The following is a 27,235-nucleotide window of genomic DNA, read 5'->3' as shown; positions in this document are numbered from 1 at the left end:
GTGTAGAATAAGCCATTTTGGATACACCTGAGCCTTTCATGGGAGAAATTCCTTGCTGAGCCATCCAGTTGGATTAAAGTTCCAGTGCAGCAATTAYAGGTTCCATCTGTTGGTATTCCCTTTGCATCACACCAAGCTGCCCTGTGGGACTGGATCCTGCCAGTGTTAATGCATCCAGCTGGGGGAGTTAGCAGGGTTGATAAGACCATGAGACCTGTAGTTGCCWCAGTTTCCAATTTTCACTTCCCATTTCCTTTCTTCTGTTAGGAAAAACCCTTAGTCATCTCCTTGGTCTACTTCTTTAGCATCAGGCAAATGGGCAAGGAGGGGTACGTTCAATGTTCAGCATGGATAGTGAAAAGGCTACAAAGAAATGAATATAATAAAGATAACCAGAAACATAGCTTCATGCTCAATACTTCTGGAATAGACTCCTGCAGCTGRTTAGCCCAGCATGGGAAGATGATGTTTAATAGTTCAGTTGATTATGATTTTTCTTGCATTGGTCTCAATTTGTCTATAATTAGACTCTCATTTCAGCTATGAAGTAGATGAACCAASATGCAGATAAGGATATGGGGTTTTAGGAAGAAAAAACACACGACTAAAGTCTAGTTTTGCAACATTATTAAGGAGGCCCTGTTCTTGAACAGTTGACAGTTTTACAATATTGAGTAATCTTCTGGTTCTTAATGTTTCAAGTAATACAACTAGAGAGGAATGAGCATAACTGAGAGCTTATATTAGGAGGATTTGGTTTTTGCTGTTGAATACAAAAAGATCTGTTACTAGAAGGCTTTGGCAAGCAGTGTACATGAAAAATAAAAAGTCACTAAACAAAATTGTCTAAAATGTTGTAATAGCTGTGGTAAGTGCCTAAAGCAGACTTAGCTGCAGAAGACACCTGAAAAATTAGTGTCTGAATGTGACTTGCCTCAAAATGCTAAAGGAACCTTGGCAGTCTTGCTGGTGGGGTGTGTAAGTGCTTGCGATATCTGGGCATGCAGGTAAAAATCAGTGGAACAGCTTGCTTTATCCTTGAAGAGCAAAGGTGTGAATTCATGTGAAGTGCCACCTTGCCATATATAAATACATCTTTTGGAAGTCTAATGTGTTTTTTCAAAATATTCATGAAAACTAACAAACTGTTAGTACCCTGAAGCAGCACTGGGGTCAGTTCACAAGGTGTATGGAGCACCTGTCTGAAGATACAAATAGGAGCCTTGGGAGCCTTCAGATAAGTTGTGCTTAACTCCTACTCACCTCAGAGGTAGTGTCTTCAGATGAATTTAAATATTTTTCAAGATGGTTTTTCTACATGCTTAGACACTTCTGTAGACTTTGTCCTTCAGTGAATGATGTTTTTTGTTGCTTTATGGTGATTTTGCCTTTATTATTGATTAATAAATGTGGGGGATCATGAAAAACAGTGCAAGAAACCTGTTGTGCCTTGAAGGACTTGTGTGAGCAAAAGACACAAGTAGGCAAGAAGTCTAACAGTTCTCCTGCTGACTTCTATCCTTGTTCCTTGCTTGAAACAAGATTTGCATTTTGGAACCAGTAGGTTTTCCTGTGCCAGCAATTCCTTTTTCAAGTTGCTTTTCTTGTTCATCCCTAGGGTGTACTGGACAGGTTTTCCCAAATCCAGCCTAAGCTGATYTTCTCCGTTGAAGCTGTTGTGTACAATGGCAAAGAACACAACCACTTGGAAAAACTGCTTAGTGTGGTAAAAGGTATTTCACTGCACGCCCTCTCACCTCAGCTGTGCTGTGCTCCAAGCTTGTCCTGTCACTGAGAGGAGTCCCACCTTTGCTTGCCCCTGTCCTCCATCCTTTACCCTACTCCTGTGGATTGGGATGCTGTCTAAAAAAGCAGAATTAGTTCGAGTAAAACCTAGCCAGTCTCTTGGTTAATTATAACAGTCTTCTGCTAGTTTAGTTAAATATATCAATGCCTGTAACAGCRTAAGTCAACGGGTGACAGAAGTGGGGGAACAAGGAATAGCACTACTTGAGCTTTTCTTAAAGTGAAGTGTTACTGAAAACTACAAGGGGATCATGCAGAACTAAAGCTTGTTGATTTAAGTATGTTTKTTTAATTAAAAGGCTGTCAATAATAAGGAAATCTTATTTAGGTAAAAATTCAGATTTTGGGGATCTCTTAATGTTTAAAAATATGTCCATTACTCAGTGTRTTACACTGTACAGTCTAGTCGGATAAGACCTTCACTTATATGAGTAGTAATTTTTTCTTTTTATTCTAGGACTGCCAGATTTAAAAAAAGTGGTGGTGATTCCATATGTCTCCTCAAGAGAAACTATAGATATTTCTAGGATTCCAAACAGGTATCTTTTCTATAAAAACAATCTAAGAATTAATTTCCCCTGGGTACAAATCTCAACAGGTGTCTGAAATGATCATCCCTCTTCCTTTTGAAGACAGTGTCTTGAAGACGGAATGTGTCATGAGATGACAGAGTCCAGAAGAAAATCAGTCTGGAGTGTTCCTTTTCTTCTCCTTTGCTTCTCTGTTATTTTGAAAACCTTTCCCTTGCTAATAACCTTGGAGGGAGTGCAACAGTTGCATGGTCACCWGGCACAAGGTGACCAGGTTTGAATTAAAGTGTGTTTTTTGTGCAGCAGAATTTGGTTGGACAGCAGTGCTGTCTCCTCCTGTGCCATCTCCAGCTGCTCTGATCAGCAGAAGCCTTTTTAGTGGTGTTACAGCATGGCAAGAAGAGCTGTGCGAAGTCTTTCCAGGAAAAAGGCATTTCTAGCYTCTTTTGTTGACAAAAGTGAAGCAGCTGTTGGTACAAATATAGGTGCAAGAGCATCTGTTGTAGGGAGAGTGCTTGGTTTAGTATTAAAACTAAAATTGTTTTAAATAAACACTCTTCACAGCAGAGCTGCATCTATTGTGGAACCACTAGAGCAGTGCGAAGAGTTTGGATTTAATTAAGAGATTGCTCTATACTATGGCTGAGATATAGGCAARGTCAGTGCTTTGTTGTCACAATAAATTGGGCACAGCTGTTGAGTTGGATTTATTGATCATCTCTAATAAAACGTTTGCTCTTTGAAATACTCTTATCAGGGATGATATTTTTATGAATTCAATAGCATGCAATGGGGAGAAGAAAAGGGCCTTCAGAACTGAGCAATGAATAATTTAAACAGTTTTAGCAGTAATTTGTCTAATTTACTGTTGTGGAATAGCTCAATTGAGTAAATTTTAGAAAGCGGTTGTGTTCCAGGATCAAGGAGTAAGGTGGTTCCTCCAAAATCAACTCTGTTAAAATTGATTTTACTGCAACACTCTTTTCAGGTGTACCAAGGGACATGGCAATTCAGCTGTTCCCTGAGTTTGTTGGAATATCTWCTGGTTGAAGAGCAGGGACAGCTTTTGCCATGCTGCTTTGGCAATTGCTGTCTATAATACAGCAGGGGAAGTTGGCCTGTAGCCCTTAAAGACATGGTCCTGCATTCCAAAGTTCCTCAGGTCTGTACAGGCATTTTTTTCGTCTAGTGATGGGACAAAGTGGATCTTTGCAGTAGGAAAAAGTAACTGAGATGATCCTGCTGCTGGGTCTGAGCTCTGCTCATTTAAAGCACACTCTGGTATCTCCTTTTTGCATTCCTGTGATTGCCCTCAGAGCTTGGGTGCTTTGGTGTATGGTATTTGCAGGGACAGAATCAGTTGAGGTTTGCCATCGTGCCCAAGCTAAAAAGGCCTTGAGGAATCAGACACAGCACAGAAATACTTGGCTTGTTCCAAGCAAGCTTCAATTGATGCTGAGCCTGAGCTTATAAGCTCTTCTGGATCTGATTTCTAGACTTTGTATCATCTGCAACTGTTTTGATTCTGGGAGCAGAGTGTAGAGACATCCACGCTGGCTCTCTGCCCAGTCAGCTTGGTCTTTGGATCTGAGTTTGCTTTAAGATGTATATCCTTGTCTGTATGGCACTGTACCTTCACTAGTAAACCTTGTGCAATGGATTTTTCTCCCCATTTGTGGCCTGATTTGTAAGCAAGCAGCATAAGCCACCTGTGCTTAGGAGGCCTATATATTGTATAGTTCTGTCCAAAAGCAAAACAGTGTCATTCTGCCCCTCTGGTCAAGCTGTGAAGGGTAGCAGCTGACTACAGGTGCAGATTTACAGCCTTGCTTTTGTTGTGTTACAATTTAAGTTACACCAATGTTTTGTTTTTAAAATAGAAACAGGAAACAATTTAGTGATTTAAATAAAGAGCAAAAGTAGTGTAAGAGTAAAACTAATATTGAGTATGTAGTACCTTGTTAGACACCTGTTACATATGGAAATGATCTTGTATATGGCGTGGGGTAATGCTTTCAAACAAAACTGAAATGTTCCTTTTCCCTCCCTTATGCAGTGTCTTTTTAGAAGATTTCCTTGCTACTGGGAAAGGAGACCAGGCCCCCCAGCTGGAGTTTGAACAGCTGCCTTTTAGCCATCCTCTCTTCATCATGTATTCCTCAGGCACAACAGGGGCACCGAAATGCATGGTCCATTCAGCAGGGGTATGTCCTTCCTCCTGCAGCTATACTGTCCTTTTTTTATAACTACCTGCTTTTTTTCCTCCTTTAACGGTATTTAGTATCATAATGTAATTGGTAAGGAAGAACAGGTTGCTGAGAAGTTTTCGCTAACTTGAAACCTCTGTTTTCTAGGTGAGTGCTTGAAGGCAAATATAGGTTAATAAGGATATAAACTATCTTGGAGGTCCGTCAAACTCCAGCAGTTCCCTGGGGACAGATGTCTGGCATAAAGGCGTAACTGAGAATTGTGTCAGAAAAGCAAAAAAAAAAAAAAAAAAAAGATTCCACTGATTTTTGGAGGCTTTCTGATTGAGATCTATTGGCAAGGAGCTCTGACAAGGATTACACTCTTTATCTGCAATATCTCTATGACTGAAGTGCTTCACCTCTCAGGGTTGTCAGTTCAGAGCATGATGTTGCCTTTAGCAATCACTCTTTAAAGAAGGCTAGCAAGGTCTTTTGGGTGTAAGTTTTGCTTTGACGGATGTTTGTTTTAGGCTGTGTCTTGTTTTGATGAAAGATACAAAGAAAATTAGTCAAATGTGCTCACATGCTTTTCACTTACTATTCTAAAGTTCTACGCAAGTTGTTAAGCTTGGGTAATGACTACATCACTCAGGTTTAGCATTCAAACTTGGTTTTGATTGTTACTTTTATTTCCGTCATAACCTAAATAAGAGTGTTCTCATTGGTTTCAACAGAAGCAGAATTTGCCAGTGGTCTTTGTTTTACTTTTTTTCTAGCCTAGAATTCATTGAAGTTGTTTTGATAGTTAACACAAGGAAAATAAGTGGCATTGCCGTGAAAACTTGAAATTATTGCCTGCTTGCTCTACATTTTAATATTGCTTTTTTTGTACTGATCTTATTGATGTTAATATGCAGTTTATGTTAGATTTATAACTCAATTGCCTTCTGCAATATGTTTCTAGTCCATTTTCTCTGCACATACTCTGTTCTCTTGTGGCACATAGTGAGAGTAACATGTAAATAATGAAAATGAAGACTGATCACTGAAGATGTAACAAGCAGAACCTCAGAGGGAGCAATGCTTCTGGTTTTGGAAACGAATCTATTGTATTGAAGAATTGGTTGTGCTAAAGAAATGCATTTGGAGGGTTCTTTAATTCTCCAAAGATTAGCAAATAGTTACTCTTGCTATGTTATAAGAACGTGTCCAAATTTCCCCCTTTATCTCAGTCCTGTGGGCCCCTTTTCACATTCATTTTGTAGCTTTCAGATTCACCACTGTCTAAAGAGATGATCAGTTCACTTCTGTGTATCTTAAGGACTCCTAAGGCCTGGCTTCAGATAGTTGCCACAGGCTTTTTACACAGTAGCAGGCAAATTACTAAGCCTGAATATGCCTTAGTTTYCTGTCAGGCTGTGGTATTTCTGCCTTTCCAGAGTATGTATTACATATTCCTTCTAGTTCCTCAGGCCTGAATTCCTTTGTCCAGTGCAACCTGGCTTCCCTGCTCTCATGCAACATGCCTTTGCCCCATCCTGGTGGCTTTGTGGCTCCTGAGTGTGAAGTTCCCTGCTCTGCTGAAGATCAGGCTCTGCTGCTGCTTTGAATGTCGTGGGAGGGCTCTGMAGCTCGACTGTTTATCCCCAGCACCTCTCCCTCCAGGCTGCCACCCTCTGCTCATTCTCCTGAGGATTTTTCATCCCAACCTTTCTGGATGTCGTGCAGAGAGTGTAGGTGGTTCAGGAGCAGGACCTGCAGCCCTGAGTTACTGCTGTCTCTGAGCTATTGAAGCACTTAGCACAGCTCTGCTCCATGTTGGCAGAGACCACAGCAGCACCTAATGATTGTTAGTTTTGATGCTCCCTGTGCTCAGCACTATCAGCCACACCTGAAGCTCAGCAAAAAGAAATAGGCCAAGAAGTTCCTTTATCAGCTGGCAGGCCTGTGCCATGGAATGCTAAATGCTTAGGATTTATCCTGAGGGTCAAATGAGACTTATAAATAAACTTGAGAGCATCTTAGGCTCTAAGCTCTTTAGAATGGCTATGACTTCTACCATAGCACTTTGCAGGTGGAAATAATAGCAGGATTTGGGGGGATAGTTCATAGTCTCTACCAAAATCCACTGTTAACTTTTTTCCCCAACTATGGAATAATAACAATTAAGTGGAGAAGCCAATGCTTACTTTAGTTAAATTAGACTTTTAAAACACAGCCTCTCTGTTCTGTGACTCCTTGAAGATTCTCCTGCAGAGGCAAAGTGCTTGCTTTTGTATGTAGAAAAATTGCTAAATACATGCAGTTCTTCTGGCAACACCTGAGATTGTTAGACATAATGTTTTTAAATCTGGATTTAAAAATGCAGAATGTAGCTAGATGGCAGCATTGCAACAGCTTAGTGTACTCCAACAGTAGCAGGTAAAATCAGACCTAGTTCCTTTGAATTTCAAAGAAAAAAATAATRTATTCCTTTATGTTTGTTTATTTTTTCCTTTTTTCCCAAAGCATTCAGCAGTTTTATGACTTTCCTTTTTCATTTCAAATGTGTATCTGTAATCTGCTTGTTTTCCACRTAATTTGTTTCATGTTTGTGAGGGTCTTAACCATTCCTCACGTAAATGCAAAACATCTTTAAATCAGMAGTATTAGTTTGTCATTCAGTGAAGTAACTTAGTGAAGCAGCAATACTAGTTTTCAGAAGTCTTAATGTGCTGTCAGAACTTTTCATGTATGTGAACTTATGCTTTTCTTTCACTTTTTATTTTTTTCAGGGTACTTTAATACAGCACCTRAAGGAACACATTCTTCATGGCAACATGACCAGCAGTGACATTATTATGTACTACACAACGGCAAGTGTGGCTTTGAGACGCTTGTAAAAACTCTTCAATACTATTTATCTTGGAAAGATTGAGAGCATTTTCACAAAGCTAAAAATGTTTTTTATGTATTTCTAATGTTTTTAAAATCTCATCAAATTTTACCTTTCTGCATCAAGCAAGGCTTGATCACACTGAAGATGAGATTTTCTTTTATGTCTTGATGGAGAAGAAAAGCCATGCATATCTAGGAGCTGAGTAAAGGAAAAGGAAGAAATGTTATTGATCTTTGTAGGGATTCAATATMTTTATTCTAGTGTGGTAAAGAATGTGATTCTGCAGCAGTTTATTACTGTAACGGTCTGAGAAGGCTGTTCCTTTCTCATGAGCTCCTTTYTGAACTTACCACAACCTGACTAGTAGTGTTATCTTCTCAAAAGATTCATAATTACCTTGCTCCAGTTGTGTGTTATATTTTGACTTATGATTTAAAGATATATCTGTAGAGAGGTTTGGAATCCCCATCTCACAAGATGCTTTCAAAGGTGTGTAGCAGATTCAGCCTTGACCCAGGTGAAAGGATTTAAAGTGATCTGGGCCTTATTTTCTTAATTCCTAAATRAGTAGTGGTCATCAGTACGAATAGCTATAAACTCAGGGGTTGATTTAACAGTTTCTTAAAGCAGGAAAAGTTTTGGGCAAGGAAGGTAGGGGAAAAAGGGCACCTTTTGCATGTGGACAGGGAGGAGGTGATTCTGCTGAAGGGCATGGCTGTCCATCATATTGTCTAGTTGCCTGTGACTCTCCTACCACCGTTTGACAGCRATATTCCTGGTCCTGTGATGGAGCTGCCAGCAAAGCTGACAGGTGGCTGACAAAGATAGAAACTAATGTAGGTATTTTCTCTTTCCTAGACTGGCTGGATGATGTGGAATTGGTTAGTGACTGCACTTGCTACAGGAGCCTCCGTGGTTTTATATGATGGATCTCCTCTAGTTCCATCGCCCAATGTGCTCTGGGACTTGATTGACAGACTAGGGTATGTAAACGACATTAAGTGGAATAATGGTCTTTGCTGCTGTTACAGTGACCACATGCAACCTCATTAAAGATGTTGCTCCTGTGGTCAGAAACTAGTTTGTGGCATGACAGTTTCTTTTGGCTTAACTTTAAGCACACTGCTTTTTAAATTTTGTGATAAAACAACTTTTGAGAGAGAGCAGGAGAGACAAAGAGCCAATTGTTTCAAAATTGGTTCAAGCTTTTGGATTCCAAGCATACAAAGAATTTTGGTTCAATAGTCAGTTTTCAAGAGCAGCCTTTTCAAAAGGCTGTAATTGGGAGTGATCTGAAGAATAATTTCTCAGTGCACTCAGAACTTGAAAAATAAGAATGCTTCATTTCAAATGGCTCAGTCTAGCACTGAATATAGCACTTTGATTTAAAAGACATGAATTGACTGGAAATGCTCAGCAGGGTTTTTCTGTATTTTCATATTTTGCTCTATAATCTATAATGCCTAATTCTCTCTGCTAAGCCATTCATTGTCTTATGTAGTTCTTTGAACAATGTTCACAGTGCCCTCTCTCAAAACCTAGAGAAATAGCAGCCATCACATAAATAACTGTGAAATCCTGTAGTGGCATTTTATTACTTAGTATATAGGATTAACTTTGATTTTTGTAATTTCTCCAATTTCCTGACTGGATATGAGGGGGGAAAAAACTGATTTTGCTCAAAGATGAGTATAGTTTTTTTAATTCCTTGATAATTAAAATGTATTCATTTGTGGTGGAAAGCAGGTGCCAAAAGATTCACTTTTTGACTCTTGCTAATTAATTAAAGCTTCATTTTTTTTTTGTGCTGTGTAGTGCTGACATGTCAGCTTTGGCTATTATGATTGAAAGCCAATGCTTATTCAGAATGCTGTCACTAAAAGGGAAAAAAGACTTTAAAAAAAAAAAGCCCCCAGGCAAAAATTTGGAACCAAGAAATAAGACAGCATATTTTTAAGCATTGTTTCTACATGCCAAAAGTAAGTGAAGATAACTCGAATGTGTCTGCATGTCGCACTTTTGTAATCTGGTGCTAAAAGGGGTGGCCATCTGTGTGGTACTTCATAATGCAGTCTGTTCCCAACTCAGTCGTATGTTACATTTAAAAAAAAAAAAAAGAGCTTCAGTGTGTTTGGATACCTTAGTTGTTCACATATCCTAGGCCTTCCCCTGGATATCAGGTTTGCACAGTGTCGTCGGGATAATCTCATGCTGAAGGACAGTCTTTACTCAGGTAGTGTTAAGATCCAGTGCAAATGAACTGTATTTAGCCACTGCCCAACAGTTATCCCAGGGCTAYGCGGCGTTTGGTAGGAGATGATAGGAGACTGTATCTTCTACATGTGTTGTAGAGGAAGTGTCAAAGAGTTTAAAAATAAKCAGAGAAGCATTGATGAATATTCCATCTATAAAATCAGCAATAATCTGGAGCWTCGAAGGCAAGTAAAATATWATRCCAAGATAAATATAGCTCATATGTTTGTGGTGCATAACTGAAGGAGCGTTTTGCTTTTGTGGGCTCTCACTGGGCTTTTCTCATGTGCCAGATAAAATTGCTTTATGCACAGATGTGTTTGTGCAACTAGACTGTCCCTGGCTTTACCCAAGGGTGACAGCCTCTGAAGTAACTGTCATCCACCTAAATGGACAGGGAAAACACCATATATTGATATTTTTCAAATACTGTTTCCTTTTCTGACAGAGTATTACTATATCAAGCTAGTCTACCTTCAGTCATGTTTTTGGACTAAAAGTAAAGCTACCAGGATCTTGTTTTGTCACATTTTTTGCACTCACTGCTTGTGTTTTGTGCACTCAAGCTCTTTTGTTTTTATCTACTTTTTTAAATGACTGTATTGCACTAATATGAAATGAATTAGCAGAGAAGAATAAGATTTTTTTCAAAGAATTTTTTGAGCATTTTCTTGGAACAGTGTCTAGCAGTGGGAAAGGGACGCTTCCTAGTTGTGTTTTCTGTGTAGGATTAAGATCTATTTATATATTTAGATCTGTGTATCTAAAAACATTAGAGAGGCACACTTGGCTTAATTAGGGGTCATAGGAATACTCATGTTTGTAGCAAGTAGAATAGGGCCTAAGATACAGAATTACCAAAAGAATTTTCTTTCAGTTGGAAAGCCAGGCTTGCAGTCCCGTGTTCAACAGCAAGTTTGTTTGCCTTGTGCAATCCCAMGGAAACAGCCCACGAGGTCTCTGGATCTTCCAGGATGGGGGCATCTTGCCTTTGAGTAGCTTGTAACAGCACAGTTRCGTAGTGCTCACTAGGCTGCTAATATCCAAATTATTCGCCACCCTGTTTTGCTGGGAACCAAAATAAAAAGTCATGTTCCTAATTTCTCAAATGGGAGAAATAGACAACATTCTCTGAGTTGTGTTTTATTTATTACGCTAGTTGAAATATTCATTTCACACTGTGCCTTCAGTGTTTGTGTGAGTGCCCTATATAATAGTTTTTTCTGGGGCTCACAGCATTGTCATAAAGACCTGTGATGTGTAACTGGGAGCCAGAATGGTCTGCTCAGTTTTAATGATGCTAACCGTGGTGTCTCAACATTAACTCRTGGAGTGACTGCGGTAATATAAAATCACAGTATTTTAATGAGCAGCCAAATTGGGACTTTCATTGAATCTTCTCGCCATGCCAGAATTCAGTGTGCAGCCATGTATTAAATACTTGCTCTGGATGTGCTCTTTGCAGGGTCAGTAGTCATTTTTTCAGTTAGCTGGGCCAAATTCCATGTTCAGTTAGGCATCTGCAGCTCAWATTTGCAGCAAGGGAAACTGAATATATGTCTTAGAAAATCATTGGATGCTGTCTTCAGAACAAATTATTCATTTTTTACACATGTTCTGAAATGGTATAATTTTGATATGTGAGTGTGACACAGCAGCAGTTCTGTGTTAAACAGCTCAGCGGCAATTATGACCAATTAATCAAGTAAATGTTATAACATTCTGTGATGTCTTTGGAGTGTTCTGCAGTTATATTTCTGTAAATGAAAATGAATGTTTTGTACGAGGTGGGAAAGCTTTGCTTAATATTTAAAGGTAGAATTAAATGTTTCAAAGCTTCAGAAACGTGTGATTTGACTAACTTTGACTGCTGCAAAGGAATTTGCCTTGCACATAAAAAGCTTTAGGATGAAGTACTTCTTGACTAATCAATGTTGAAGTGCCTACAGCTTCTGCTTTCTGCAGTGGGAGTTGCAGGTCTTCAGAATCTTAACGGATTTAAAATTGCAAAATATTTTAACTTTTTTCCTTTTAGGATCACCATCCTTGGAACAGGGGCAAAGTGGCTGGCTGTACTAGAGGAGAAAAATTTAAAACCAGGTAAGCTCCAAAAAGCTATTCAGTCCTCTTTACCTTCCCCTTGTCTTTCCTCTTGGATTTTAGCTCTATATCTTGATCACAAGTAATAAGTTGAATGCTCTATGCATTTTTTTGCATTGTGGTGATGAATAGTTATAAAATCTGATAGAAAAAACTATTCTTAACCCTTTTCATTGATGCCTTCCTTTAAGGTGAAACACACAATCTTCAGACACTCCACACTATACTGTCTACAGGCTCACCCCTCAAGTCTCAAAGCTACGAGTATGTCTACAAACACATAAAAAGCAGCGTCCTACTGGGATCCATTTCAGGTGATGCTTTTGTGCTACAAGTCTCTTACTAATTTGCTCCTGGCCTGTGCATTTTCTTCTTGTTTGCTACTGTGTGGTGGTGTTAGGGATCCTAGGCTTGCATCACTAATGCTTGGTTAGAGTTAAACTAGAATTAATTGTCTCTTTTGAGTATACTGTAATGAAGCCTGTGCACTTGAAGGCTTTTAGGTGGAATGTTTCTGACAGTAAATGTTTGGGGCGGGAGGTTTAAGTAGTTTCATTTATTTTGACTGGCTGTCCTTAGGGATGGCAAAGTGAAATCAGAGAAAGTCTATTAGCCTGCAGAACAGACCATTCTACAAATAGCTGACTTCGACAAGAAATACCTCTTGGAGAGGTTTTTCCATGTTCCCATTTCGGTTCTTTTGTGGCAAGTAATTGTCACTGCAGACAGATTTTTTGTAAATTATGTAATTAGAGAAGTATCAAGCCCACATGCTGTGCAGTTTGTGAGGAGTGCTAACCAAGGCAGCTTCTATTCATGTAAGGTCCCCATTGAACTCCTCATTCTGCTCTGCAGTGTGGATTAATTTTTCAAAGAACTTTTTAACTTGGTCTGATTTAGAAGCTGCCTGTTCTGCTACTGAAATCATCCCTGGCTCTGGTTATAGTGAGAATAGTGCTAAATCTTAGATTTTTTTTTTACTGCAGATACAAATAGTCTCCAATGTGGAGGAATATTGTTATAAGTAAAGCTAAAAGAATTGGTCTTGTTTCTTGTTCTGCTTTTTCAAAATGATATCACTGGGCGAATGAGAACGAGAAATGCAAACTAAGTGAATAACTGGGCTAGTTTAATGAAAACCCTCATCTGTAATATCACTTGCAATTGATCTCATATATATATCTGTAAGCCAGGGCCTGTTTATTTTCACACTTCTGAGTAAACTAAGATTTCCTTAAATATAAAGATATGTATAGATATAAAGCTACTGAAAGAAAAGCCAAACCTTAAGGAGTCTGTACAGAGGGTGTACATCTCTATAAAGACACACATATGTAGAGCCAGGAATGAAACCACTCTCATTACAAGTTATACAACATCTTAGATAATACTGAGTRTATATTCTGTGCTGTTTAATATGGATTGGATGCATTTGTCAAATGTGCCAGTCTGCTGTTCCAGATTCTCACATAATTTTCCATTTTAATTTTCAGAAGAGCACTGTGTTCTAAATGGGCTTCCTTTATTGCAGGTGGAACAGATATAATTTCATGTTTTATGGGTCAGAATGTTACAATTCCAGTTTACAAAGGAGAAATTCAGGCCAGAAATCTTGGAATGGCTGTAGAAGCATGGAATGATGAAGGTAATTGTTTTATACGTTTAAGTAATGATTTAAATGCAATGGTTGTCTGCATAGGGGATGTAACTTGAAGTTTCACTCATAAGCTTGCTAATATAAAGGAGTGGCTTTACTATGAGAATGTGTTCCACAACACCTGAATTTGGATCCATTTGATCCACAGTGTGCAGGACTCCAATGAAAATAACTACTGTGTAAAAAAAGCCCTGCTCTTCCCTTCCTCTGAAAGAACTTTAGGGGCCAAATTGTAGCCTCTGGTTTGTGTGCTGATCAACTCTATTGCTGTGGATGCCRGGCTGGCTTCATCCAGTGATGCAACTCTCCTGAAATTACTGGCATTAAGATAGAGATGAGTTTAGTAATTCAACATGAGCTTTTAAGACCATTGCTCTCATTTCATATCTGTACATAGCATCTTCCATGTGTGTATTAACTACAGATGCTCTTTGCTTTACTATGCTACTGTTTACAGCAGCAAAAATGCAGGAATTACCTCTTCCTTTGTCAACAGGCAAACCAGTTTGGGGTGAAAGTGGAGAGCTGGTTTGTACAAAGCCAATTCCTTGTCAACCTACGCATTTCTGGAATGATGAGAATGGAAGCAAATACAGGAAAGCCTATTTTTCAAAATTCCCAGGTATGTAATGACAGCTTTTGGACAGTGCTTGAACTAACTAAGAATGTAAATTGCCGTGCTGCTTTTAGCAAGGTGCAGGTTTGTTTATGCCCACCAATAGCCACCTTGTACCTAGATTTTTAGGGTTGAAAACTTCAAGGCGTGTTTGACAGGTAACTCTCTTTTCCAGTGTTGAATTTGTGTTGAATTTGGGTCCAGATCAGTTTAATAAGAATCCCTAGCAAGCTCCAATCCTGTTTTGCTCCTGTTCTCCTTGGACAGACAAGGTTAGCGTGGGTTKAAACGTGTGCCCTGTCAGCAGGGCACATTCTGCATTTGCCCAGTCTCCCAGTGCTGTTAGGAGTACAGGAACTGAGCCCCTGAGGACTGGAGATTTTCTTCCTCCTTGCTGTGTAAGACTCTGCCTATCCAGAGCCTTGGCTCGTGTGGCACAGCAGGCAGGGCCTTGCAGGAGCAAGACCTCCAGTTGTCTCTTTTGGGGATTGGAGATATTGTTATAAATAGCAGCAAAATATTAGACTCACAGGAGAAATGGGATGTACAGCAGGAGCTGGTAGGCACACAGGGAAAATGAGGAGTTTGATTTAAATGTTTCAAGTGATTCCTCCTGCTACAGATTGTAGTAGAAATAAAATAGTAAAGGCTTTTTTAATGTCTCGTTCCTTGACCCCTATCTTTCTAAGCAGTTAAAATAGTTCTAACACATAATTTTAGCAAGTGTTCTGTCCAATTGTTTATACTTCTCTGTGGCTATTTCTTTTCAAGGGGAAAGAATTTGATGTCAAAATGCATGCYGAAGATCACTTAAATCTGTGATTCTAATACCAGTTTATCTCTTTCTGATCTGGCTTGCTTTACCAGCTGAGTTAAGATTCTGATATCAGGAGGAACCTTGATACATTTMAAAATAATGTTTTTTTGACAGTTTTTCACAAATCAACATAGAGTATTTTGACCCACAAATGTTGTAAGATTGCATAGGAAGCAGTGTGCACCGTCTCGCTGCGGTAGCAGTTTCCAGCACACAGATGCAGGAGCACTTTGCAAGCTTGTGGTGTAGAATGAAGCTTTACATCAATTTCCTCTTTGCTGGGTATTGTCAGTTGCAGTCCATGTTCTCTAAGTGGCYATCAAAGCTACAGGGGTCTTCAAAGAACAGAAAGAAATCATCACATCCGTGGGGAAGCTGCAGTCTGCACCTGAGCCTGGCAGCAATAGCTCTAGAAGGGAAGAAATCATTGTGACAATTGTGAGACTGGGAGCTTTGTGGATGGAGAGTCTGCTAGAAACTCCTTTTTTTCTCCTTCTATTAAATGAGTGTGAAGTTGTTAACAGCTCAGATGAGGARCGGTGTTATGTGCACATGCACCTAAGTAACTGAGAGCTACTTTATTTAGGAAAATGCAAGTAGAAGTGGCTTGTAGCATACTACTGTGGTGGTCTCAATCTTTAAAAAAGAAATTATGCCAACTCTGAAGAGTCAAGTCTGATTTTACATTAATACAAATCAAGAACAATGCCAGCAAGCACGTAAATTCTCTAGGAACTGCTCAACTGAAACTTGCTGTGCAAACCCAGAAGTTGCTGCTTTTCCAGAACTACATTGTAACAGTGTAGGAAAGACTRGAGTACTTTTACCTGAGTGTAAAACTTCCTGCTCCACCAAAATAGTTCATTCTCCTCCTGTATCTATGCCAGCTATGCGTAATACGTGGCATGGACTGTTTGCACAGTGAAGCAAGGACCACTTCATTTGCTCTGGGTAGTTTTCAAGGGTAGCTCATGTGTTTGTGTCTTTGTATGTAGTCTACAGCAAAATAAACTAAGTTAGGAGAGTTAGACAAATGTCTGTTGTAACTGAAGGAATAAATCATCTGCTTAACCTTGTCACTTTCTACTAGGTGTTTGGGCCCATGGTGATTACTGCAAAATTAATCCCAAGACAGGAGGAATTGTCATGCTGGGTCGCAGGTATAGTATTTTGGCGAAAGTGTTCAGAGTAAACAGGTGCCAAGGTTTGCAGTCTTGGCTTTGGAACAACATGTAGRTGATTCTCCATCTTAGTGTGATATTCATTTTGGTAAATTCAGTTTTGATGTGAATTTCAACCCCTTAAGTTGATCAGAGCAACTGAGTTCGAGAGAAGGCCATGCATGTCAAAGCTGTACCCCAGTTCTGCATGTGTGACCCAAGACAGCCTTGTACTTGATTTTGTTTTACATGGTTTGTAGTGAAGGATCATCTATTAGAAACAGAGGGGTCATAAAGCCCAGCCTACGTGGAAGATCAGGGCACTGGTTTTTTGCTCTTGGCTTTTTCATTGATTTGCTTTAGAGCACAGCAACTTATTTACAGAGGGCAGGTATTAGCTTGTGCTTCTCAAAAAGATCRTAGAAATTCAAGATCACATCTGGGGCTAAAACTTATGCTTGCATTTACAAGCTGCCCTTCCAACCCAAGTTGAGCGAGCGTCTTAGCTGTGACTGGCAATGTCACAAACCGACCTCCTCGACAGAGAGACTTCTGGTGGGAGGCTGCTCTTTGAGACCGCTTCCAGCCATGAGACTGGGAAGTTATTGCACACAACAGTAGTTTGGAGAGGTCCTGGGGAGTCTTGGCTCATATGTGTGTYTGTGGACTTAAATGAGATACACGACTGGACCCATCCGGGGCTGTTGCAAGAGGCAGGGGTAGGAAGGGTGAAAGAATGATGTTAAGGTTCTTTGTAAAACTTAATTCTACTGAGCAAAAGGGCATTTGAACTCAATTTATTTTAAAATTTCTCATGTGGCTGCCTGTGTATTCACTGCATGAAATATTAAGAGACTTGTTTAATTGCATCATTTTTTTCTTTTCATCAAACTCTAATTACATTTTAATGCTTCCTTTTGTTTGTGTGCAATTTTCAGTGATGGTACATTAAATCCAAATGGAGTAAGATTCGGAAGTTCGGAAATCTATAACATAGGTATGAAATTAACTTTCCATCTCTTTCAACTATGACATTGTAGCCATAAATGTGAAATGTAAGGATTGTGAAGGTGGCTGGAAGGATTAAGTAATGAAGGACTTGAATTTTATTTGGAAAATTGCATTGAAGAGTGTGTTAGTGTTAATAGTAAAATTCTGTTTTGTAGACTTGAAATGGGTTGCCTTCCTGCAACATCTGTGGGACTGGAGATAACCAGCTGAGATGTGTTGGGTTAGATTTTGCTTTAAGCAGAAAGATCTTGCAACTTATTTCATGCAGCTTTGCAAGAGCAGGCCTGACTGCTCAGGCTTTTCTTTCCCAAGACAAGCTCTTGACACTGTTTTTCTGTGTCATTGCTGATGAATATAATTTACGTGGCTCTGACTTAATCTGTGAACAGGGGGATTGCCCGTGGAGCCACGAGGAGGGTGGATGGGTTAGACTGCACTGCTGTAGCCTTTTGAATTGAAATATTGTTCCCCTGGGAACAGCATCTGCTGTGTGCTGCTTGGGTTGCCTCCCTCGTGTGTGGCAGAAAAACTGTTTGAGTGTTTGTGGCGGCTGCCCTGGGTCACGCTTCACTTCTGTGCTTARCTTGGCGTGGGGAGGAACAGTTTCTTTAGTGTTGGAACACACACAAAGGCCTGAAGTTAAACTGGTAAAACTGCATCTGGTTCTGGCTCCCTGGTTTTAATGGCATTTTACAGCAGAAATGGAAGTTTCAACGGGGACTAGTTTGAATGCTTAGAATTTAAGTCAAGTTCAGCCTTCATGAGATGGAGCTGCACAGCGCTTCTCAGCTCAGAAGCTCTGTCCTAGCAGTAAAGGCTGTGAACCTGTGTGCAGAGGTGCCAAGGTGGGATGCAGGCACCAGTTGGAACTTGTTATTCTGTGATGAGACGTTTTATTTTTCTGTCTATGCAGCAATGGGAATAATGCCCTGGCCTTRCCTCAGTGGCTTACAAGAAAAGCCAGAGAAAATGGTTTGTGTGAAAGTAAATTTTGAATGTCCTAAGCCAAAATATATCCAGTCTTAAACCTGGATTTTCACTTGAGTTAGAATTTTAGAGCTTTTCAGAGCACCCAGAGGAAGCTCCTTGAATAGGTGGTCAGCATGTCCTCCTTTCCCCTTGCCTCTAGGGAATGTGACTTACTTCCTTTGGAGCAATTACCAAAAGGAGCRTCCAGCACAAAACACAAATGCATATGACCAAAACCATGCTTTTTTCCCCCCTTTTCCTCCAGTGGAAGCCTTTGAGGAGGTTTCCGATAGCCTCTGTGTCCCGCAGTACAACAAAGATGGGGAGGAAAGAGTGATACTCTTCCTGAAGATGGCCTTAAACTACACGTTCAGTGAGGACCTGGTGAAGAGGCTTCGAGATGCGATACGTCGAGCGCTTTCTGCTAGACACGTCCCCAGCCTCATCCTAGAAACCAAAGGCATTCCGGTATGTCATGGAAAATGCTGCCTACTTTTTTTTCCCTTTGTCACCTTGAATAGTAATTAAGGAGCAGTTGTCATTGCTCTTCAAACCCACATGCGTGGAAATTTTAGCATCTCAAAAGTGTATTTGAGCTTTATAAATAGTTTGTGTTGCCTAGCAACTTCATTTCTTCTCCTTTTCAGCTAAGTATGTTTGTTGTTTTTTAACAATACCTAAAAATGTCCATTGTCAGGTTATAAATACACATGGGTTAAGTATATATTCCTGAGAATTCACAAGTCTTTTAAAGAAAAATATTAAAAAGGTAATTTAACTTTGGCTTTTCAGCAAGCTTATTTTGTTTTTGTTTTTAGATTACATGCTTGTGAAAGCTGAGAGCACTCAGCAAGTGTATAAAATTTCATAAACCATTTCCCTTCTGTGGCTATTTATCCCTTTAAATGTAGCTCTGTCACTGTCTTAGCAATAACTGCAATAAAGTGCTTGTGCAGGTGAGAGGGGGAGAGGTCCACACAGGTCTGGGTGCTTGGAKTGTGGAGCTGCTGTGTAGGTGCTCGGCAGTGCTTGGTCTTACCCTGTGACCTCTGAGTCGAGGTGCCTGTTTGTGGCTCCTCTCATGCTAGACCTTCTTCAGCAACTCCGAACCCCTTATTCCCTGTGGAATAGGGTGGCTCCTCTCATGCTCGACCTTCCTCAGCAGCTCCAAACCCCTTATTCCCTGTGGAAYAGGGTGCAGAGGAGTTCCTTGTATGCAGTCACACGTGAACTTGGATGCTTCCACAGAAACTGCTTGAGAGTGCAGAGCAAATGCTTGATGTTCACACCTATTTACTTCCCAGTGTGTGCTTCTGTGTGAAAACGGCCTAGTGTTCAAGCCTACCAAACATGTTTGGTTCTGCCAGCTTCCTCGGTAGGGCACATGGAGATAGGATTCTGTCTGTGGAGCTGCTGCTCTTCCGTGATGTGTTGGGAAAGAGTAGTAGGCTCAGCATATATAACGTGAGTGTGCGAACCCCCTCAGCCTTTTAAATGGTGGTGCCTGCATCTTCTAGACTGCAGCTGAGCTTCAGAGTGGAACGCTGAACTTGTAAAATGCTCAGATCACCTGCGTGTAGAGAATGGAGTTGATGGCAGTGAGGTGTTTATGACAGTCCGCCCCTCAGGAATGCCTGCTTAGATCATTAATTAGTTCACATTTTGACTGAATTTACAATTGAGTGAATTTTAATTACATTTCAGGTAAAATATGCCATGGCAAAGCGATCAAAGCTGTCTCCTATCTTTCTTTGAAGGTTTTGTTTGGAAAGGGAACCTCTTTCTATTTTCTGCTGCTTTCAGAAATGCTTTTGAATGCCCTTCTAAAAATACGGCCTCTTGCTGATGATGCCCTATACTGGCAGAAATGGGGCTAGCTGTGCTGAAATGATTAGCGTGTCAGTGACACAAAGCAGTTGCAGCAGTTTAAACTGAAGTCTGGCCAGGTTCACAGTATTACCATTTGGAGTAATAAATCACATAGGAAACTCTTTGAAGTCCACTCTTCGAGCGATGCACCAAACTGTTTCCTGCATCAAGTGTAATAGGAAAGGAAGGAAATTATGTTACGCTTCATGATTGAGTTCCAAGGTGGCTGGTGGGGTAATATTTCTGTAARCCAACTACGTCAAAAGTGTAATTTTTATCCTTGCTGGTTTTGTTTTTCAGTATACGATAAATGGAAAGAAAGTGGAAGTAGCCGTGAAAGAAATAATTGCAGGGAAAGAAGTTGCGCAGCGAGGAGCTTTCTCAAATCCAGAGACTTTGGACCTGTACCAAAATATCCCTGAGCTTCAGAATTTCTGAAGGCGCTTCCCCCTCTCCCCCTTTTTGCATCTGTTTTTGTTCTGTGTTTGTTTTTGTATATACCAATACTGTATGTAAAGAAAAAAATACTCTATTTAATACTAGTGGTTCTTTTAAAAGAAAAATATTTCGTTAAGTGCATTATGAAAGGCTTGGGTCGAGTGTAGCTCCCTTTTATTGGTTAAATATGCCATATGTCTTGGAGTTATTCTTCCAGCCTGGATGGAGAAACTTGCCTGTTCTGATTTTTGTACATATGATGAATGCGTCTTTTCTGGTTAGATTTACGTCAGCAGCCCTTCAAACTGGAACACCRATAGCCAAGATTGCAGTTCATAATAGAATATTTCTCTTTCAATAAAACATTCACTTTTCCTTTTTTAACTGGATTTTAGCTAAATTTGGGGCTTTTTCAAACCATATGTTTTAGAGCCAACTGCAAGGARTATGTGGCACTTTTAAATACGTGACCATGGAATGTGAAAGTATTCCATACAAAATGTGCATTTAAGTGTTTTTGTTAAGCCACATCATAATGCACAGCATCCATTTGACTTGACTCCAAATTATTTCGGTCTTCAAATATCTCAATTGCTGCTTTGTTTTATGATGTATCTTTCCTASTGTTTTAAGCTTTTTAGCTCACTGACTTTTAGGGATTCAGAAACTGAGAGAACAGTCACCTCCATAGTCCTGGTGGAATTCCAGATTATTTACACTGAATTTACTGGAATTATTCTGGATTAACATCACTAGATGTGGACAGCATTTCATTTCCCTGTATTAAAGTTCCTTTTTTTGTCTTAAAGACAACAGTCTAGTGTTACGTTAGCTAAGCAGTTCCAGTGTGTTCATTTATTAAAACCTGAGGGGTTTGTAACTTTTTTTACTAAATGTCATGTTGGAAGTGGAAGACTGTAATGTTTTCTAGCTCTGCATCCTTCCAGTTTTTAAAGGGAAAAATACTGTTAGGGAGTATATTAAAACCGTAAAATGGAAGCACTAAAYCTTATTTAGTTTTTCACAAAGAAAATGATTGCAGTAGTTGTACCAAATCCCTGGCATTCGTATCTCCTGCACTATGTGAATATTGTGGGTTAAGTATTTAATGCATTAAAATCTTGGATGTCCTGATAATTGTGTTGAATACGTTCAGCACTGATAAAGAGTTAATTAAAATAAATTGATTCTTAATATAAGTGTATATACATGTGTATGGATATATTTGTTTCCACTTTGACTTATTTAATGTCTCTTCCTTTTGGGTGGCATGGAATTATTTGTGGCTTAATTTGTTATCTACTGTAATAGTTGTGTCCAAATCTGCTCCRGAACTGTTGCTCTCTAAGCTTTACCCTGTTTTGTAGAGCCCAGGACACGCAGGACGTTGCTGCTGTGGTTGAACCTGCACAGCTGGCTGGTTTGCAGGTCAGCAGGATTTGCAGCCAAGAGGAATGGAAGTGTCCTGGAATCCGGCCCCGTATCGGCAGGGTGCTAAAAGCTGAGTGTTGGGGTATGTCACTGCTGCTAAAAGGGCTACGTCTGAGCACTGAGAGGCAAATTCTCCTTTACTTGGAGCAAAATCGAGGAGCTGATGTGGTTGTTCAGTTGGAGCTAGTGGAAGTTTTGTATTTCCCCGCTGCCCTGTGGCAGCCTCCAGGGTGATGGCTGCTGCAGAACTCGAGTGGTTATATAAAATACTGCTGCTAATAATTCAGGGAAACCGCCTATAAATGTGACTGAGTTGCCTCTCTGATGGTCTGTGACTGCATCAGAGGCACCAGGTCCGCCGCAGGATGCAGAGATGCCTCATTAGCAAATGAGCTAATGAATAAGCTGGTTTCCACCTGACCTTTCCACTGTGCCAAGTCAGACAATATCACATGCTGGGATCATGTATGTTTTAATATCAAGACCAAGCACTTGTTATAAAAGTACAGAAATGAGCTACCCAGCTGCCAATAACCTGTGATTAAAAGTACTTTTAAATTCCTTTCCCTTCTGGYATGCTATACATAAATTTTACATTAACTGTGACTTTGTATTCATTAAAACTTCATCATATTGTTCTTTAATTCATGCAAAATGTCTGGAGTTTACGAAGACTACAGATCCTTATTAATAAGTAATTTTCAAATATTCCATTAATTAAAGATAGTTTAGAAGCACAGATATACTAGGAACACGCACGGTGCCTAAAGACTAATGGATTTCCTTTAAATTCTATCCTGCTTGAAACACGGTGCAAAGTTTTGTTAGCAGCTTTAGTTTGGTCTTGACTAAGTTTTTTTCCAGACTTGCGTTGATAAGCAGCAAAAGGTAAGTGTAGCAGAGCAGTGCTGGGCTGTATAGTTGTTGTGCTTGTGTGGTCCCGATGTGGTTCAGATGGTGCTGGGGCTTGGGAAGGTCAAAACCTGGGCAGAAAGTGTCCTCGAGTGCCTTGGGGTCCCAGGGGTGCTCTTGGCTGCAGCTCCATCAAGCTGCAGCTCCTGGCAGGGTTGGCAACGCCGGATCCTGTGGGATTAGGAGTATTTGGGCAAGATGCTTTTCGGACCTGATCCTCTGCAAATCTGGGAGCAGCCCCGTTGAACTGGGTGCTGGAAATGGTCCGTTTGCCCTTGACTCCTTGACAGCTGCTGYTTTATTGCTCCTCTCAAACCCTCTGTTGTCAGTCTCTCTTAAATGAGTGCTTTCCCCTCCCACTGGCTTGTGATTCCAATTAATTTCCCTGGTTTAGTGGTGGTTCACACAGAAATAAAATGAGCCAGAACACTCTCTGCTCCTCTCCACAGCTTAAATTACCCAGGAAGAGGTTAAACCTAAATGGAAATAAATTGCAGAGGGAAGCCTTTATAAGAGTTTGTGCCAGTTTGACTAACTTGGTTTAAAAGGTGACCTGAGTTTAAGCAGGTGCGACTTCTAAGCCTTAGCAGAGCCTAAGGAGGCGGCCTCGGGTGTGCAAACGTGATATTTGACTGAGAATTTTAATTTGCACCGTTCTCATGTATAATAAAATATGCCAGATACATGACACTTCATGAATTAATGCAGGAGCGTAAAGCAGGCCGAGGGATTCCTGTGCAGGGTTTGTTCTCAAAATGCAAATTCCGAGGCGGGTTTTGTGCTGACCCGGCTACCTGGAGCGGGGAGCCCGGCGCCAGGCTCCGCTTTGGGCTTTGCTCAGTGTCATTACTGGAGCGTGTGCTCAAAGCAGAGCTTTCTTGCCCTGTTGCTTTTGTCCAACTGCTTTTCCAGCAGGGAATTATTTTCCAYGCACAAACAGGGGGTGAATTTGCCAAGGCAGCTCCGTTAGGCTGCAGCGGTACCTGCTTGGCCCTGTGAACTGAAATGTTGGAGGGTCCCTGTCTGTGTCTTGTGAGGGGAAGGAAGCTGCAATGAGTCTATTCAAATCTAATGAGTTTATTCAAATCTAAGCAGGAGCTGGGTGTGGGGAAAACAACGAAGTTGTTTTCCCCACACCCAGCTCCTGCTTAGATTTGACCTTCTGTCAAATCTCCTGCCTAGGTTTGACCCTCTGTCAGCCCCGAGCGCAGCTTGGTTTTAGCAGCAGAAACCCGTCCTTGGGAGGCTCGGMTTTACAGACAGCGACCGAGATGAGCGAGCTGCTTCTCCGCAGGGCTCCTTCCTGGAGATAGGATGGTGATAAATGGCAGGCGTGTGCATTGGGGACATTCATGTAATTAGTGATTAATTAAAACAATGCCAGAGTGACATTAACTTGGGGATTGATGGCGGGATGAGAATTATCCTGGGGAGCACCGTTTTGGAGGGATTAGTGGAAGGAGTTCCCCAAACCCCCCAGTTTCCCCCCACATGCCTCCTATATCATTCATTGCCTTAAATATCCTCACACTGAGTTTTTCTGAGGGTCTAATTATAAACTTCATTATAATTGTTCATTAGTTTTATTTTGTTCAATTAGCCTAACAAGTTGCCAAATGAAATACAAGACTGGCAATTAGCTGAAGCTAACCGTAATGAGCCCCTCAAATTGGGTCACCAAATATGTTCTTTTATAGCACTATTTTTTCCTTTTCAATCAGCAAACAATAACATAAATATTCAGAGTCTCTCCTGCTCTTCAGCAGTGGAAACTTCCCACTCTTGTTTATTAGGAGGAGAGGAAAAGGGATATAYCACTGCTGTCTGCTCTTGCTTGGGAAGCACGTGGTCCAAGCGAGGGGATCCTTGTGCTGCTGGTCCTGGAGCATCCTAGGGTATCTGGTGCTCTGTGTGGGTCTGTTCCTTTGCTGGCAGGGGACTCTGGTTTTCCAAGCAGTGGGAATGTTGGCRAGGGCTGTGGCTTTATGGTCTGGCGCCTTTCCTGCAGATCCAGACGGCATGCGGTGTTCCTTGGTATCAATAACTTCATCCACAAGTCATTGGTGCTGGGGCCAAGCTGTGGAGATGAGCGGCACCCAGGTGGGTCCTATGTAGTGCTGAGCGCCAGTGTTGGCGGGACATGACCCTGGGCTCGGGCTTCTTTGGGATATTGCACCATGTTTGACCAATGAAAGCCCAATAAAACACGAAACCGCCCCAAAGACTACAACGCTCTGTAAGTTAATTTAAGGACCCTTGAGATGGTGAGTGTGGAGCAATGCAGGACGGGGCCAATTCACCCCTTGCCTTCCCGCTGCTCCAATCCCCCCGGGGTGGCCTCTGCTTCTGTCTCCAAGGCGCCCTTCAGAGGGGCCCTGTGACGGCTCCAGGTGTTTCCCGCTGCCAGGAATGGGAGAACATGAGAGAAGAAACCCAAAAGTGTGATGGGCCCCGCGTGTGTGCGCTTTACGTGGAGTCCTGGAGCACAAAGGCTGTTGTATGGAGCTGCCCCGTGAGCAGCAACACGGGCCTCCTAGCTCCTGCCACCGAGAGCTGCGTGGGATGGGATTCCCGGGAGCGAAGTCCTGCTGAGGGCGAGTTTGTTCTCCAAGCCTGGAGAGCCACATCTTGGATGCTGGAGGAGACAAATCCATCCTCATCTGCAGCTGATATCCCTGTCAGATTTTCCTCGGGTTTGCCCACAGCAACGTTGCTGCTCTGGATAGAAACCTGGAGCTGGATGTTCTCTGTCCCGCTCCGAACCTGTCTCCGCTGGAAGACAGGTCTCCTTTCCTGGAGACCAGGTTCCAGGTTCCATGTGGTCTCCATTGCTGCTGGTGTGGACAGCAGTGTGAGGATGGTGGCCCCGGCCTGGCAAGCCAACCCAAGCGGCGTTTTGTTGCCACCAAGCAACAGTCCCAATGGCAAGTGGGGTGAACGAGTCAGATTTTCACTGATTTTTCTCAGAATTAGAGGGCTGTTTGTTTTGATCAGCTCAAAGGCATCAAAAAAAGGATGCACCCAAACTACACTGTGAAATAATTTCTCTTTATTTTGACAAAACTACAGGGTAAAATCAGATTCATTGTAATTATGCAAATAACAGCTCATGTATTTTTTCATACCCCATTATTTCTCTAAAATGTTTTATTTTTTTGACTGGCTATTAGGAAAAATACCTCCTGCCCCATGTCCTGCCCCAAGTTCTGCAAGGTGTGGGGCTTCTGCTACTCTCCTTGCTTGGCAGAAAGGTTTTACTCCTTTTCCCACCTCTGCTTACAGAATTCCTCATTTTGGCAGATACCCAGGAAAAAGCTACCCATCTCCCAAATCTTTCAGCTTTAAAGTATCCAAAATAGTTATTTGTTTTTTGCTCCCCAGCTAAAGCTATTAGCTCTGGGGAACTTCTGCATGCTGCAGCATACCCCAAAGGCGATGAAACGTTGGCAAAGCTGGGATAAGCAAACGCTCATCTAACAAACGCTCTGGTTGTCTGGAGCACCTCGCACCCRAGAGCTTCAGAGCATCCCGGAGCTGGGACTTGCCCAAACGCCCCTGGATGTGGGGCCAGGGCAGCTCCCGCTGCCTGTGGGGACCTTCCTACCCTGGATCTGCTTCGGTTTTGTTCCTGCTCTCACTCCATGGWGTCTGCGTTGGTCAAATCCAGCCCAAGCAGCAGCTTTTCCCAAATGCTCCGGCACTGCAGGCCCCAGAGCCATTCAGGCTCCCCTTCCTCGTGCCATCAGCTCGCACTTGGGTTTTCCTCCTAATCCACTAAGCGACCTGAAAAGGTGAATCCCTGCTGCTCCCCTTGGGACTTGGCAGGACTCCCCTTGCTTTGGCACTGAGTGATTTCAAAAACCACCAGCTTCCCATAAATCCCATCTACTTAGTGTGGGGATAGCTTCTCCCTAGGAGTTTGTTTTCTCACATGGAAGGTGCATTTCCTTCTCCTCCAGGGAAGAGGAGCGTTCATTCCCCTTCTCAGTTGCCTGGAGTGGTTAAACATTAGGCTTAATTTTTTTTTGTGATCATAGCAGGGCTTGGGGGGCTAAACAAGAGCTGGTTTATGCASGGAGGGGGAAAATCAAATGCAGAGACATGTTTGCAAACGGGGTCGGGCGTTAGCTCTCCTTTTCCCCCTCAGCTTTTCTGCTGCGATCGCGGAACAACTCCCAGCCGAGTAACCCCCTTTGCAGCCTGCTCGGCTCAGCTGGTTGTGAGCCGTTTTCGGGCCGTTTTCGGGCCGTTTTCCGCCCGTTTGGCCGCCAGGGGGGGGCCGCGCTCCGCGGTGCCGCCCCGCGCTCCCCGCGGCTCCTGCGGCYGCTGCCGCGCGCGGCTCGGGCGCCTCCAGCCCCGCATCCAGCCCGCGTCCAGCCCTGCATCCAGCCCCGCGTCCAGCCCTGCATCCTGCCCCGCGTCCAGCCCTGCATCCAGCCCGCGTCCAGCCCCGCGTCCAGCCCCGCGTCCAGCCCCGCGTCCTGCCCCGCGTCCAGCCCCGCGTCCTGCCCCGCGTCCTGCCCCGCGTCCAGCCCCGCCTCCTGCCCCGCGTCTTGCCCCGCGTCCAGCCCTGCATCGTGCCCCACGTCCAGCTCCACG

The 27,235-nt window shown here is 42.0% G+C and overlaps 1 protein-coding gene across 1 annotated transcript in view; it reads left to right on the top strand.

Annotated features, from left to right (window-relative positions):
- Positions 1-20,339, top strand: part of AACS (acetoacetyl-CoA synthetase) — a 37,784-nt gene extending 17,445 nt beyond the window's left edge. The window contains exons 6-18 of the mRNA XM_026037709.1: positions 1,619-1,733; positions 2,264-2,345; positions 4,393-4,540; positions 7,300-7,380; positions 8,262-8,386; positions 11,692-11,756; positions 11,948-12,070; positions 13,288-13,401; positions 13,910-14,035; positions 15,937-16,006; positions 16,945-17,003; positions 18,252-18,454; positions 20,156-20,339. Of these exons, the coding sequence (XP_025893494.1) occupies positions 1,619-1,733; positions 2,264-2,345; positions 4,393-4,540; positions 7,300-7,380; positions 8,262-8,386; positions 11,692-11,756; positions 11,948-12,070; positions 13,288-13,401; positions 13,910-14,035; positions 15,937-16,006; positions 16,945-17,003; positions 18,252-18,454; positions 20,156-20,293 (1,449 nt within the window). The 3' untranslated portion in view covers positions 20,294-20,339. The remainder of the gene's footprint in view (positions 1-1,618; positions 1,734-2,263; positions 2,346-4,392; positions 4,541-7,299; positions 7,381-8,261; positions 8,387-11,691; positions 11,757-11,947; positions 12,071-13,287; positions 13,402-13,909; positions 14,036-15,936; positions 16,007-16,944; positions 17,004-18,251; positions 18,455-20,155) is intronic.
- The last annotated feature ends 6,896 nt before the right edge of the window (positions 20,340-27,235 follow it).

Source organism: Nothoprocta perdicaria, unplaced genomic scaffold, assembly GCF_003342845.1.
Source record: "Nothoprocta perdicaria isolate Ctin4 unplaced genomic scaffold, notPer1 scaffold_2, whole genome shotgun sequence".
In the NCBI taxonomy this organism is placed as follows: domain Eukaryota; kingdom Metazoa; phylum Chordata; class Aves; order Tinamiformes; family Tinamidae; genus Nothoprocta; species Nothoprocta perdicaria.
Note: the sequence above shows the minus strand (reverse complement) of the source record. Positions and strands in the feature narration are given on the sequence as shown.